This window comes from Ascaphus truei, chromosome 3 (genome assembly GCF_040206685.1).
Source record: "Ascaphus truei isolate aAscTru1 chromosome 3, aAscTru1.hap1, whole genome shotgun sequence".
In the NCBI taxonomy this organism is placed as follows: Eukaryota; Metazoa; Chordata; class Amphibia; order Anura; family Ascaphidae; genus Ascaphus; species Ascaphus truei.
Genome location: NC_134485.1, coordinates 164,284,324 through 164,299,750, shown reverse-complemented (window position 1 = coordinate 164,299,750; position 15,427 = coordinate 164,284,324). Strand labels below are relative to the sequence as shown.

At 38.5% G+C, this 15,427-nt stretch overlaps 1 protein-coding gene across 12 annotated transcripts in view; it reads left to right on the top strand.

Moving 5' to 3' along the window:
- The window catches only part of CASK (calcium/calmodulin dependent serine protein kinase), a 569,868-nt gene that overhangs the window by 348,280 nt on the left and 206,161 nt on the right, over positions 1–15,427 (top strand). For 8 of the 12 annotated variants that reach the window (XM_075589720.1, XM_075589718.1, XM_075589717.1 and 5 more), the window contains one exon: positions 13,570–13,587. The exons of the other annotated variants lie outside the window; for them this stretch is intronic. In XM_075589720.1, coding sequence (XP_075445835.1) covers positions 13,570–13,587 — 18 coding nt within the window. The remainder of the gene's footprint in view (positions 1–13,569; positions 13,588–15,427) is intronic. 12 annotated transcript variants of the gene reach the window in all.

Below are 15,427 nucleotides of genomic sequence, written 5' to 3'. Positions count from 1 at the left end.
AATTCAGCAACAGCTTTGTCCAGAGCAAGTTGAAAGACCCTCTGCATCTCGGTCTTTCAAAGCCTTTGGGGTAATTTGAGTATTTTCTTCAGCTTCTTGTTGTTCCGTCTCAATAAAGTTCTAAACTTGTTGTTGAGGCTTTTCTTGTACATGCGGGTGCCATCTTGAATCTCGGCAGCCAGAGTGGCCGTTTTCTTTAAATAACGGGATACCAATGTGGTCTGTGGCTTCTTATCCTTCCTGAGCGGCATCCCTGGAGGTTCCGCTGGCTGGGAGAGGACTTTTCAAGTAGGTTTATCCGGATTCCACAGAGCTATTTCGGTGAGCTCCCATACTCCTCGACGCTGCGTGTGCGTGCCTTATTATGCGTTCTTAAACTTTTTTTTTTTTTTTTAACTGTTTTTGACAGTGACGTAACATTGCACTGTTGATTACGGGCTTTCTCTAGTGGGGTTAATTATTTAGGAAGCTTCATGATATACAATTTGGTAGGTAGTATATATCACAGAGTCCACATATGGGTATAGGGAGACCTTTAGTAGAAATCAGTTGACAGGATATTTCAATGAATGAGTGGATTTTTTTGTTATTAGATTTACAAATACAGTTTTGTTAAAATGTTTAAAAAGGCTCCAACATTAAGCCTTGTACATATATCACTAGAATTCGTTCACTTGTGTCCTTTGAATGACTACTACTCCTTTGAAGGTAAAGTCCCTCATAACACCACTGGGAGTCAATCGGAGGGACATAATTAAGAGTTTAATTTATTTTATTTTTTTTCTAAAAAAAGGGTTTGTCGTCAACTTGTAAATGTAGCAAGCTTAATTCTTGAAAAGATTAACGTCTATTTAGCTCTTCTGTTATGTATTATTTGACCGTCTACTGGGCAGGGCCTTTTTTCTTCCTAAAATATCTTGCTCACGGACTTGAATGGTCGTGCATACAGTTTCATAATGGCCAAAGAGTGGGAAAAACTTTTATAGGGTCCAAGTTGAAAATGAAAAAAGATGATTTCTGTATTTACAAAGCTTTTGTTTCATTTGTAAGCTAAGGCCCAAATACACCAAGCTCCATTAGGCTGGTTGTGACGTTAACCTAAATTAGTAATGTTAATATACAATGCTTATCCGCTAAAGAAAATAAAGTAACATCAACCCAGTTTTACTCCTTTAAATAGCGTGTGTTTGGGCAATATATCGGTACCATATGTATGGTATGCTCTTGAGTTCCTTAAAAGACTCTTGCGTTTGGGCATGCAAAATAACAGTGCAGGAATGTGGCAATCTGTTTGTTCTCTGTCTAAATGACTTTAGCCCAGATTCACAAAATATTACCTCCCATTCATTTGCATGAGAGTTGAGGCATACTATATGTTAGTACCCTCTAGTGATTCTGCATCTTTGAGGATACAACTTCCTTTTTCCTTAAAAGAATTGTTAGCAATGACATGAAGGTTGTTTTTATTTTTGTACCTGTGGCTATTTGATTTTTTGCTGGATCTGTATTTTGCATCTGTCATGTGTGGCAGGATGACCGTGGTTAGTGAGGAGGCAACACAATTCTTCAGGTGAAATAAAATGCTGGTTGTTATAATTGTCCAAAAACATAACAAAAACAATGGGTGCTCTGTCCCTTTAAGTAAAACAAAACATCAAACCAAAAGCCTATCCCCGTTAGACTGAACTTTTGTTTAGTTAGTTCCCCTATCTACCTGGCTGGCTAGCTAAACTTGACCAGACCAACAATGTTAAATAGCAACAGTTGGCTCCTTACCTTTATTCCTCTCGGGACAGCATAAATATGAGCAGCCTGTGTCTGTCTGTCATCTCTTCTGTCCTCTCTGTGTCTGAGAGAGACTGCTGCCCCAGAGACATTTCCTCTTTTAAAAGCAGGTGAGCTGTTCACCTGTGAACTGCTTAATAAGCTGGGTTAACTCCTCGTATACTGGAAAGCAGGCATACAGCCACCTCCTACTAATGTATACAGAGTCCGAGTCTGTCACACATTGCAGTATTAGCAACTTATTCTAATAAACACATCTTCAAGTACATTTTAACGATGAAAATGGGATAAACCTTTTTAAAGCAATTTTATCGATTTGATATTTGAAATTTGTGCTACATAAAAGCGGGCATCTATGTCATAATGTTTTATCCCTTCATTCCATTCATTGGTTAAAAAACATTCTTCTGTCCCCCCCCCCCCCTGCAAATAGTCTTTGTTTTATCCCTGTATTTCCAGCACCTGTGGCACTAAAGGGTTTAACCTTCCATCAGCTGTGTAGTATTAACAAATTAATAACATAATCGTAATTATGTGTCTTGGTATGGAGACTGCTAATGTATAGGTGGAAGTCTTTATATCCAAGGTTTAAAACCTGCCTGTGTCCATTTTGTACTGTACCTTTACTTGGAAATCATGTTTGCTAATTTTCCCAGTAAAGCCACCGTAAATGTTTGTGATTGTAGTGTAAATGAACAAACTAGAATCATGATGATACTGGCCATCGCTTTACAATTTTATCTGCCTTGACTTCTCTACACAGAAAATTTAAGTTGCTATAGAAACCACAGAACCCTGCCAGGTATCATGATCATTTAGTATATTTCAGTCCTTGCTTCCTAACTCTTTTTTGATTTGTGTAAACTCAGTCTGCTCTCAGGTCACAAGTTACAAAACACCAAATCCTACTAAAATGAATAGACCAGTAACTTCAACTTTAACTGGCAACAAAAGGCCATCAAGTATTTAGGAGTATACATTACTAAAGAATACAAGACCATCTATAAAGCAAATTTCCCCAAACTGTTCAAAACTCTGAGAGAGGACATTAGAAAATGGACGGGGTACAATATATCATGGATTGGAAAGATTTACAGTGTTAAAATTAACCTCCTCCCAAGAGTCTTATATCTATTCCAGACTCTCTCAGTACCACTGAGACTGAAGGACATACTCTCACTTCAGTCCGTGATCTCCAAATTTATCTGGGGAGGCAAAAAAGCAATTCTACGGAAACAAAAATCGGAGGGGAGGCAGGCGGTACCTTGTTTGTTATCCTACAATAAGGCGGCACAATTATGCCAAATTTCCCAATGGCAAACAGACACAGAATTGAAAAGATGGGTAGCGTTGGAAAAAGAGTGTTGCTCGCCAATGGATTTAAACAACCTTATTTGGACCCCAAAAACAGCAAAAAAAAAGCTGGAACCTTGCCACTATCCTCAATGACCAACTCACTGTCAGTGTGGGCGTCTACCAAATTTACATGTGCCTTAACCTCTAAAGGATCCCTGATGACCCCACTATGGGAAAACCCGGACTTCGCTCCTGAACTGAATAAGACAGATTTCACAATTTGGAAGCATAACGGATTAAATAGACTTAGGGATCTGGAGGGTAATGAAAAAATCAAAACTTTTGAACAAATTAGATCTGAAAAATATACTCCCCATTCTGAAATGTATAGATACCTTCAGATAAGAGCATTTTATAACAAATTCACGCCCCACCCTCCATTGACCACCTTCGAAAAGCTCTGTCTATTAGAGGGGACTCACATCGCAGATGTATAGAGAAGTGATCGGTTCTAACCCAATGGTCACACAAAAATTAAAATATATGTTGATGTGGGAAGCGGACCTAGAGGAGTTACTGTAGGCAGAGGAATGGACCGAGATAGTCACGGCCACTTCCAAAAGCTCAATTTGCACAACATTAAAGGAGAACGCATATAAAATATTGATGAGGTGGTACCACACTCCACTTAAGCTATCAAAATTCGTCCCAGGATACTCCCCATTATGTCCCAGGCAATGTGGATAATCCGCCGACTTGTTGCATATGCTGTGGTCTTGCCCTCGGGTCACCCCTTTATGGGAGCAAATTAGACATGTGACACGTGGTTGTTCCTACGGAACAGGAAACTGGAAGGAAAACGGCGCTACTGCGCATGTCCGGAACAGACAGGTCCTGGGTCTTGCCAAATCAGAATTGAAATTAATTGCACATTTGGCATTGGCCACGAGGTGCGAGATAGCAGCATTATGGAAACAAAATGAAATTCCTGTAATCCCCAAAATTCGTAACTGAATTTGGCACGTATGCCAGATGGAGAAACTGACAAGCCTCCTAAACGACGCTGGCAAAAATTACCTAAAAGTCCGGGCGCCATGGTTGGCTCAAACAGATATCCCGGTAGTGGAAAGGGCCACAATTTGGCTATGATAGTGATAAGTGTGTTCTCTTCTGATGCTGGAGGCAGAGAAAATCTGATAAACACTAAGAATGGGACAGTGGAGAACTGTAAATACAACTCCATGGAAAGGGCAGAGAGCAGGCGACTAGAAGGATAAAAAGATCTTGGTGGAACCGACCCCCCTCTCCCACCTTCCCTTTTTCAAATATTAATTTTGTTTTAATTTGACTAAAATTATTGTTTCAATTTAGTTCAATGTTGGAAATTAAAGAAGACAATGAATGTATGCATTTCTTGAAATACTGTTAAAACCAAAGAACAAGTTTAAAAAAAAATGAATAGACCAGGGTTTTTTAACCTTTTGTTTTGGTTAATGAATCGTATATGTTGTGAAATTCTGAGGAACCCCATCCCGCTCTAATAGTCTGTCTGAGATCAGATGCATTGTAAGGAACCCCAACCCTGTCTAATAGCGTTTCTGCGATCAGATGCATTGTAATGAAACCCAACTCTCTGTAAGGCTATGCTTATAGTGTCGGCGATGGCGACGGGATGTCAAGCTGCGGTCGCTGGAAAAATCAAATTGAGATGACTTCTAGCAATCGCGACCAAGCCGCCGTGTCACGCTTACTATAAGCGCATGAGACGGCGGCAATGCATTTGTTTTGAAGCGACGTCGCGTCGCTGTCGCCGGCTCTATAAGTGCAGCATAAGTGTGTCTGAGATCAGATACATTGTAAATTCTTCTGTATTTGGTACAATTTTCAAATGAACCTGAAAATAGACTTACATTATTTCAGTTACGTAGCACTAAAGTTTAGCATTCGTTAGTAACGTTGAGCCTCAATGTGCAATCACGTTTCCCAAGGCTCTTTGAATATCTTAACCCTTTCACTATGACTGTAATTCTCACTGCTCCGTTAATGTTTTTTGAGCATCAGGTGACTAAGAGCCATGGCAGCGATCAAATGGCTGAAAAACAGTAAATGCCTGGGACAACACAAGGACCATGTAGTGGCCTGCCAAAATAGTAACAGGGCACAGTAAAGGTTAAAGTAGAAATCCTCCCTGTTAAGCCTCTCTTTTTGAGAGGTGTCTTTTAGGTTAGGCTCCTACGCATATAGTTCCATAGTTGCATAGTTACATTGTAGATGAGGTTGAAAAAAGACAAACGTCCATCAAGTTCAACCTAAGCTAAATTTAGACAACAGAAACTTTATCCTATATCTATACTTCCTTATTGATTCAGAGGAAGGCAAACAAAAAAACCCAGTGTCATATCATCCAATGGTATCTCATAAGGGGGAAAATAAATTCCTTCTCGACTCCAAGAATTGGTAATCAGATTATTCCCTGGATCAACATTCTTCCCATGTTTACTTATTTGGTATATCCCTGTATACCTTTCCAAAAAAAAAAAAAAAAAAATGTCCAACTTTTTTTGAACAAATCTACTGTATTGTATCTGCCATCACAGTCTCCATGGGTAAGAATTCCACATTTTAACTGCCCTTACTGTTACGAACCCTTTCCTTTTTTGCTGGTGAAATCTCCTTTCCTCCAACCTTAAAGGATGCCCCGAGTCCTTTTAACTGCCCTTGGGATTAATAGTTCTTTTGAAAGCTCCCTGTACTGTCCCCGACTATATTTGTATATAGTTATCATATCCCCTCTTAGATGCCTCTTTTCTAATGTAAATAAATGTAATTTAGCTAGCTTCTCCTCATAAGTTAGATTGTCCATCCCCTTTATTAATGTGGTGGCTCTTCTCTGCACTCTCTCTAGTTCCATAATGTATTTTCTAAGGAGTGGTGCCCAAAATTGTACTCCATATTCAAGGTGTGGTCTTACTAATGCTTTGTAAAGGGGCATAATTATGTTTACTTCCCTCCCATCCATTGCCCGTTTAATGCAAGATAAGTTCTTATTTGCCTTTGCAGCTATTGCATGACTCTGGGCACTATTGCTAAGCCTGCTGTCTACAAGCACCCCTAAATCTTTCCATCAAGGATTCCCCCAATTTAGCCCCAGTTAATTTGTAAGTCGCCTTTTTATTCTTGCATCCCAAATGCATAGAGAACAAAAGAGAACAAAATACCCGGGCGCTACCTGTGGGGATGTTGAAGTATGGAATGTGGGTAAAATAGCAACCTTGGTGGTGGGCAAGGTATCCCTCTGCTTCTTTTCCTCCTGTGACTCAAAAGACCCCAACAAAGGATCTACCCAGGATCCTTTAACACAAAGCAGACAAGAAAAAAGGGGGATGGGGGAGCACTGGTGGAATGATGGAGTATAACCTGAATTAGGTGTACAATACTCTAAGGCAATGTGAAGGGATTGATAAGTGTAAAATAATTTTTAACACTCACACGGCCTTGTGCAAATGCTGTCGCATCAAGGTATCTTTCGGACTTCCTTTTCTTTTTTCTTCTTTCTTTTTTCTTCTTTTTTCTGTCTTCTAGATTCTTTCGCCGCTTTGCGTCTGCGTTCTTCTTCTCCTTCTTCTTTGGTAAGGTCTCACCCTCGGAATAAATACATACAGAATATGTAAGCAATCTATGATACTATCAGGAATCGAATCAGGGAGGGATAAAAATGGTAGGAAATTAACACTCACACGGGCGTGTGTGCGTGCGCTCTAAGAGATGGTATCTTGGTCTCTAGGGGGCAGTTCCACTTCTTAATATTAGGTTGAAGATCAAAAATCAAAAGGCCATAGCTCAGTATCAGGTGAAGACAAAATAAAGTATTACTACTCACACGGCCAAGTGTGAATGCACACTTGGAAATGGTATCTTTTGTTGCTCCTCCTGGAGTCCCTAGCTGGAAAACGTCCACTGGTTCTGAAGGTGATTTTCTCACCCCGTTCCCCCCAATGGGTAAAAAAGGTTCTGAGCCCGTAAAATCAAGGCCAAGGTCTTTATTCAAGTGAAAAGTATAAAACAACAAAACACAGCTAACTCAACCAGTGAGTTACTCTGTGGCAAGGTAAAAAAGCCAGTCTTTGGGGAATAATACAGGACTCGTGGTACTGCAGCTGAACTCCCTCCGCGTCCGGATGTAGCGCTGCACTTCCCGTGTCCTGCTCCCGACGGTGGCTTAAAAGGGTCAAAATTTCTGGGGGATTTTGAGCTACGCGTTTCGCCCTATGGGCTTCCTCAGGCTCCGTAGTTAGAATGTATTAGGCTCGTGGCTCCTGCTTTATATACTGCGGCCGGCCATTATACTACACCCCCTTGTTAAGCTACTTCTAAACTGGAAAATCAGAAACAGCTGTTCTGAATTAATCGTGCAAGCAGTATTGCAACGTTCCGTGGTCCTTCAATCTACATGCAACCCACATAACGTGGACCCTAACATTGTGTTAAGTGAGGGGACTTTGTGAACATAATGATAGTGTTCTTCATTCTGGAACATATAATTCTAAATACTATCTTTATTGGCTATGAATACTTAAACTGAACATTGAAAAACTTATATATATATAGTAGATATAGGGAGTGCCCCCTACATCTCTTAAACCCTGCCCATTTCAGACATCATAGGCTAAGGGTAGACAATAAAACTGTTGAATTAACAATATAATCATATAATCAATAGCTGATTGATATATAGTGAGAATGTGCAATCCACTCTTACACAGAGAATGGTGTAAAATCTCCTAGTTAAACAAAAAACATATATGTCAACTTTATACATGGAATTTTTAAAATCAATTTAAACTTTCTAATGAAAGATTTCTTTTAAAATCATATATATGTCAATTTTATACATAGGGTTCTTAAAATCTATTTAAACTTTCTCATAAAAAGGTTTCTATGAGAAAGTTTAAATAGATTTTAAGAACCCTATGTTATAAAATTGACATATATATGATTTTAAAAGAAATCTTTCATTAGAAAGTTTAAATTGATTTTAAAAATTCCATGTATAAAGTTGACATATATGTTTTTTGTTTAACTAGGAGATTTTACACCATTCTCTGTGTAAGAGTGGATTGTACATTCTCACTATATATCAATCAGCTATTGATTATATGATTATATTGTTAATTCAACAGTTTTATTGTCTACCCTTAGCCTATGATGTCTGAAATGGGCAGGGTTTAAGAGATGTAGGGGGCACTCCCTATATTTACTATATATATATATATATATATATATATATAAGTTTTTCAATGTTCAGTTTAAGTATTCATAGCCAATAAAGATAGTATTTAGAATTATATGTTCCAGAATGAAGAACACTATCATTATGTTCACAAAGTCCCCTCACTTAACACAATGTTAGGGTCCACGTTATGTGGGTTGCATGTAGATTGAAGGACCACGGAACGTTGCAATACTGCTTGCACGATTAATTCAGAAGAGCTGTTTCTGATTTTCCAGTTTAGAAGTAGCTTAACAAGGGGGTGTAGTATAATGGCCGGCCGCAGTATATAAAGCAGGAGCCGCGAGCCTAATCCATTCTAACTACGGAGCCTGAGGAAGCCCATAGGGCGAAACGCGTAGCTCAAAATCCCCCAGAAATTTTGACCCTTTTCAGCCACCGTCGGGAGCAGGACACGGGAAGTGCAGCGCTACATCCGGACGCGGAGGGAGTTCAGCTGCAGTACCACGAGTCCTGTATTATTCCCCAAAGACTGGCTTTTTTACCTTGCCACAGAGTAACTCACTGGTTGAGTTAGCTGTGTTTTGTTGTTTTATACTTTTCACTTGAATAAAGACCTTGGCCTTGATTTTACGGGCTCAGAACCTTTTTTACCCATTGGGGGGGGGTGAGAAAATCACCTTCAGAACCAGTGGACGTTTTCCAGCTAGGGACTCCAGGAGGAGCAACAAAAGATACCATTTCCAAGTGTGCACTCACACTTGGCCGTGTGAGTAGTAATACTTTATTTTGTCTTCACCTGATACTGAGCTATGGCCTTTTGATTTTGATTTTAGATCTTCAACCTAATATTAAGAAGTGGAACTGCCCCCTAGAGACCAAGATACCATCTCTTAGAGCGCACGCACACACGCCAGTGTGAGTGTTAATTTCCTACCATTTTTATCCCTCCCTGATTCGATTCCTGATAGTATCATAGATTGCTTACATATTCTGTATGTATTTATTCCGAGGGTGAGACCTTACCAAAGAAGAAGGAGAAGAAGAACGCAGACGCAAAGTGGCGAAAGAATCTAGAAGACAGAAAAAAGAAGAAAAAAGAAAGAAGAAAAAAGAAAAGGAAGTCCGAAAGATACCTTGATGCGACAGCATTTGCACAAGGCCGTGTGAGTGTTAAGAATTATTTTACACCTATCAATCCCTTCACATTGCCTTAGAGTATTGTACACCTAATTCAGGTTATACTCCATCATTCCACCAGTGCTCCCCCATCCCCCCTTTTTTCTTATCCCAAATGCATAACCTTACATTTATCTGTATTAAACCTCATCTGCCATTTACCTGCCCATGTTTCCAGTCTCTCCAAGTCCTTCTGAAGAGAAATTACATCCTGCTCTGATTCTATTACCTTACACAATTTAGTATCATCAGCAAAGATGGAGACTTTGCTCTCGATGCCAACCTCAAGGTCATTAATAAACAAGTTAAAAAGCAGGGATCCCAGTACCGATCCCTGAGGTACTCCACTCACGACTTTAGCCCAACCTGAAAAAGTTCCATTTAGGACAACCCTCTGTTGTATATCCTTCAACCAGTTTTCAATCCAGGTGCATATATTTTTACTGAGTCCAATTTGCTTTATTTTGTACACCAACTTCTTGTGTTGAACCGAATTAAAAGCCTTTGCAAAATCGAAGTAGACCACATCAACTGCTTTACCCTGGTCTAAATGCCTACTTACCTCCTCAAAGAAACAAATAAGGTTAGTTTGACATGATCAATCCTTCATAAATCCATGCTGACTATTACTAATAATTTTGTTTTCCATTAGGTATTCCTGAATACTAACCCGTATTAAACCTTCAAGTAGTTTCCCCATTATTGAAGTCAGGCTTACAGGTCTGTTATTACCTGGTTGTGATCTAGCTCCCTTTTTAAATATAGGAACCCCATCTGCTTTACACCAAACTTGTGGCACTGAGCCTGTGGAAATGGAGTCCTTGAATATTAAATGTAATGGTTTGGCTATTACTGAACTTAACTCTTTGAGAACTCTTGGATGTATGCCATCAGGGCCAGGTGCCTTATTTACTTTCATTTTTTTCAAGCCGCCTATGAACTTCTTCCTCAGTTAACCAATTGTTCATTAATATGGAGGTTGTGGCTTCCACCTGCGGCAGTACTATTGAAATTGATTCTTCCCTGGTAAACACAGAGGCAAAGAATTTGTTTAATACCTCAGCTTTTTCCTTATCTGCAATAATCTGTCTGCCCTTCTCACACTGAAAGGGGCCTATATTTTTCTCTTCTCATTTTTTTGTTATTAAGGTACTTAAAGAACTTTTTATGGTTGATCTTACTTTCTATTGCAATCCTTTTTTCATTATCCATTTTTGCAATTTTTGTTACATTCCTTATAATTCTGATGCGATGCCTCCGTCCCTTCTGACTTAAAGAATCTAAACACCTTCCTCTTCTTTTCTATTTCCTCCCCTACCTGCTTATATGGCCACATTGGTTTTGACTTATTTCTTTTATACTTATTACACTGATGAGTGTGCTTTTCTAACAATGTTTTAATGACTGCCCATTTATCTTCTACATTTTTCCCTGCAAAAGCATCTTCCCAATGTATTACTTGTAGATTAGTCCTCAGTTTATTAAAATCTGCCTTTCTAAAGTTTAAGGTCTTTGTTGAACCCAAGAAATCTGTTTTTTGATGATTTATTTCAAAAGAGACCATGTTATGGTCACTGTTACCAAAATGTTCCAGGACTTGAATATTTTCTATTACTTCTACATTATTTGATATTACCAAATCCAGTATTGCCCCTCTCCTGGTTGGTTCCTCGATTATTTGGGTCATATAATTGTCTTAAAGCACCCCCAAAAACCTGTTTCCTTTTGTTGTAATGCTAATCTCATTGCCCCAGTCTATGTCTGGATAATTAAAATCACTCATTATGCAAACATGACCTAGTTTTGATCCCTTTTCCATTTGCAAAAGTATTTTAGCTTCCTCAACCTCAGATATTTGGTGGTTTATAGCATATCCCTACAAACATTTTCTTTATACTTTTACCTCCACTGCTAATTTCTATCCACAAAGTCTCTACATTTTCATCATTCCCTTCATAAGCATCTTCCCTTATAATAGGTTTTAGATCCGGTTTAACATATAAACATACTCCACCTCCTCTTCTATTTGCTCGATCCTTGCGAAAAAGGGAATAACCCTCTAAATTAACCGCTCAGTCATGAGTTTCATCCCACCATGTTTCAGTAATGCCTATGATATAATACTGCTCCCTTGTAGCTATTAATTCAAGCTCCCCCATTTTATCTGTGAGGCTTCTTGCATTAGCAAGCATGCATTTAAGTTTTTTTCAGCATGTATTATTATCTTATCTTCTCCTTCCTTTCTGCGCCAACTTGGTTTAGTCTTTAGAAGTTTTCTAGTATTATCTGTATTTACTATGAGTGTCTCGCTGCTTGTCAAACTTGCACTTGCCCCCATTCTACCTCCATAACCCCTTGTTTCCTCATCTATTCTCTTTAATTCGTCATCTGTTTCATTCCCCTCTCCCCTCCATCCTAGTTTAAAATCTCTTCCAACCTTTTTAGCATTCTCCCCCCTAGTACAGAAGATCCCTCTTCATTGAGGTGCAATGCGTCCCTATAGACGTCCTATTTCATGATTTGTCTCCATAGGGATTCAAATCATGAAGTTATCCATGGAATGAGTGGTTATTTCTTCAGTGTATCGCCAAATACGTACACAAATAAACAACATAAGCGTTTGCCTGATAACTCGGAGTTTGTGTTTATTTAATTAGTTCTCCTGTGTAAATGGTTTACAGAACACAAGAATAACCATCAGCTTTGTAGCAGTTATTAGTTTGCATATCACTTGGAAGGCAATCCAGAGAAACAAGTTACATAAAACCATGCTCTTCTTATAAACAGATGTTTAATTTGAAGCAAAATGAAAGCATTTCGTCATAATTATAATTGTTTGTTCTTGTATAGCGCTGCTAGTTTTTACGTAGCGCTTTACAGAGACATTTTGCAGACACAGTCCCTGCCCCGTGGAGCTTACAATCTGTTTTTGGTGCCTGTGGCACAGGGAGATAAAGTGACTTGCCCAAGGTCACAAGGAGCCAACACCGGGGATTGAACCAGGTTCCTCCGATTCAATCTCATGAGACACTTTGCTTGTTTATTGCTTTGTACTGGTAGTACACTTTACATTGTCTACATCAACTTCTGCTCAGCTTTCTGATGTTTTTTTCTGTTTTTTTCTGTTTATCTGGCATATGCTGTGCCTACCGTCGATGCCAGATTGGTGGCATTTAGTTTGGAAATAGAACCCCAGAAAATATTATTTAAGCCATCCAGTAATTACATCTGAATAACTTCAATACATGCTATTTTAATATGAAAGTATGATTATGTTGATTTCTGTTCATTTGAGCACCAAGGGCTGGTACCACAAAGAAGGATTGTAGCCTAACCATGTATTAGACTGACTTTGTTAAATGCTCAAATCCCTATGTCAATACCTACAGTACACGCAAGCAGAATAGAAATGTACAGGCTATGGAATGTCCTTAGATGTACACTGATAAACTCTTCATGCTGATTGGCAGGGGAATTATAAAAATATTACCATATAGTGTATTATGTTCAGGGGGCATTATTTCACAAACCGTTACTTACAGTCTGGCAAGTCTTTTTTGTAGTAGGTTTGTTTTGTTAACATCGCACGCATGTTTGCCTTCAATTAATCATGACTACAAATTATATTATCCCCTACCTTATATCACTCAGTGCCTGAGGAGTGATAAAGTATTGCTTTGCAATGTGTCACTTGTTACTTCTGCATCAACGGAATTCTATTCATCATATTCACAACTCTTTATTTTTTTTTTAATCTTTTTAAATCAGTTCTTTGAAGCAATTACATTCCCTCCTCCCCCTATGTACCTTACCAATAACTTTAAGCAAATAAAAAAAGAAGCTACAGTAGAAACTTTTGATTTTGTCATAGCTACTACAACCATTACTTGTGACATGTAAAGTTTTTTTTGTTTTTTTCATTTTGTAGCTCTATCCATCCCTTGAAAGATGATATAACTTTATTTTATATGCTTACTATTAACAGCGTTGCTAACACCAGCCTGCATCATTCTAACATGGTTTTTCTAAAAAAACAATCATTACACTGTTTGTTGTTTGCCTTAATGCTGCCTTACTAGGACTTCTAGCCGCAGAAAGTAGGTATCCCTTTGTTTTCCTCTAAAGCTCCTAACTTACAGTAACCATCTGTTTTTTCATGCGCATATCCTCCTCCTCCTGCTTGGCATTGAGCGTTTGCTTTAGTGCAGGAGTGGCACACACCCCTCTCCCATCAAGGGCCACCAATAGGTCAAATGTTAATGATATCCCTGCTTCAGCACAGGTGGCTCAGTCGGAATGACTGTGCCAACGATTGAGCCATCTGTGCTGAAGATGGAAAATCCCTAATACCTGGCTTGTTAGTGGTCCTTGAGGACTGGAGTTTGCCACCACTGCTTTAGCGTATTTAAAACTGCACTGCTACTTATTCTTCAATGTTGAATCACAATTCCAAGTAAGATGTATCCAAAGCCCTTAATTTACCTGAAATTTTGATCTACCGGTCATACTGTGGAATCCTAATTTTAACTTTAATAGTATACCGTAAGGTATAAAGGAAACCAGGTGAGGCTAACTCCAGTCCTCAAGGGCCAACAACAGACCAGGTATTGGTTTACCATAGTTCTAAAGCCATTAACGGATATGGAACTCTATATAGAATTTACAGTCTCAGTGAATCTCGTCCTTAAAGAGTTCTCGCTGTCAAAACAATATTTTAAACAGTTATTGAGAAAAGTAGCACTGCATCTTTCAGGCTTAATATTCCACCACAAAGATAATGCCAAGAACCAAAAGCTATTCATACTTTTATTCCGTTTGTAAAGTAGCATTTTAAAGTTTAACAAATCTATTGTTATCATTGTTAATAAACTTATTATTTGAATGCATTTCTAACCGTTGGCAGAAGTTGCAGTGACACTCACTCAGCAACCTTCTTAGTTTATATCTCCAGTTCACAGACCATTCTGAAACCCATACATTGTCTATCATTCTAGACAGCCATTCCATTTAAATGACCAAAGTGGGCAACAGGCAGAGTTTGAAAAATATAAGGTAACCTTCTTGTAGTCAAACTAGTACTATGCTCACTGATCAGGAAATAAGTACCACTGCTTTTTAGCATCATTGGAGCGCCCCTGACAAAAGTCAGATTCTTTCATTTTGGCCCCCAAATCCTCAAATCTTACTGATTTTAGTCCTTGGTGATTGACATCTCTATATTGATATGTATGGAACACATTGGATTAGCAACAGCACTCAGAAATGTAAAACCTTTTCGTATTCTAATATGTTTCATAGCTTTCAGTTTTAGGCTTCAAAGGAGAACTCCAAAAAACATAACAAATTGACTAATTCTCTGATACATACTGTACTGCTTTAATGGGGGACCACTGCTAAATGAGGTAAGAATGCTGCAATGAGTGCAAAGTTACAATGAACTGGGCTGAACTGTAGAGAATTCCTTAGCAGATTGAGTGTTCATATACAGTATTACCATGCATACTGTACGATGCAGCTTCTAAAACCAATGCGGAACCATAGAAAAGCACTTAAAAAGAGGCAACATTGTGAACTGAAAATAGAGGTTAAAAAAAGTATTTATAATGCGGAGAACTTCTAAAATTCTTTATTTTTAACTATATTGTTTGCTACTTGCATAGCAACATCACACACAGAACAATTATTGCCGTATTATTTCAATGTCATCTTTATGTCTACTGCACAACAAGTAAAGAATGCACTTTTAAATTGCAAGTGAGCTACAGATTCAGAAGCACAGATTGCAATAACTTGTGTAAAAAAATAAACTTCCTTCCCCACAAGGTTTAAAAAAAAAAAATAGACATAGAATTCATGCTGACACTTTTTTGTTTGTTCTACAAATGTATTTCTTGCTATGTTTTGTCTTTAAATGTCTCCAGCTAGGTCAGTGCCTTT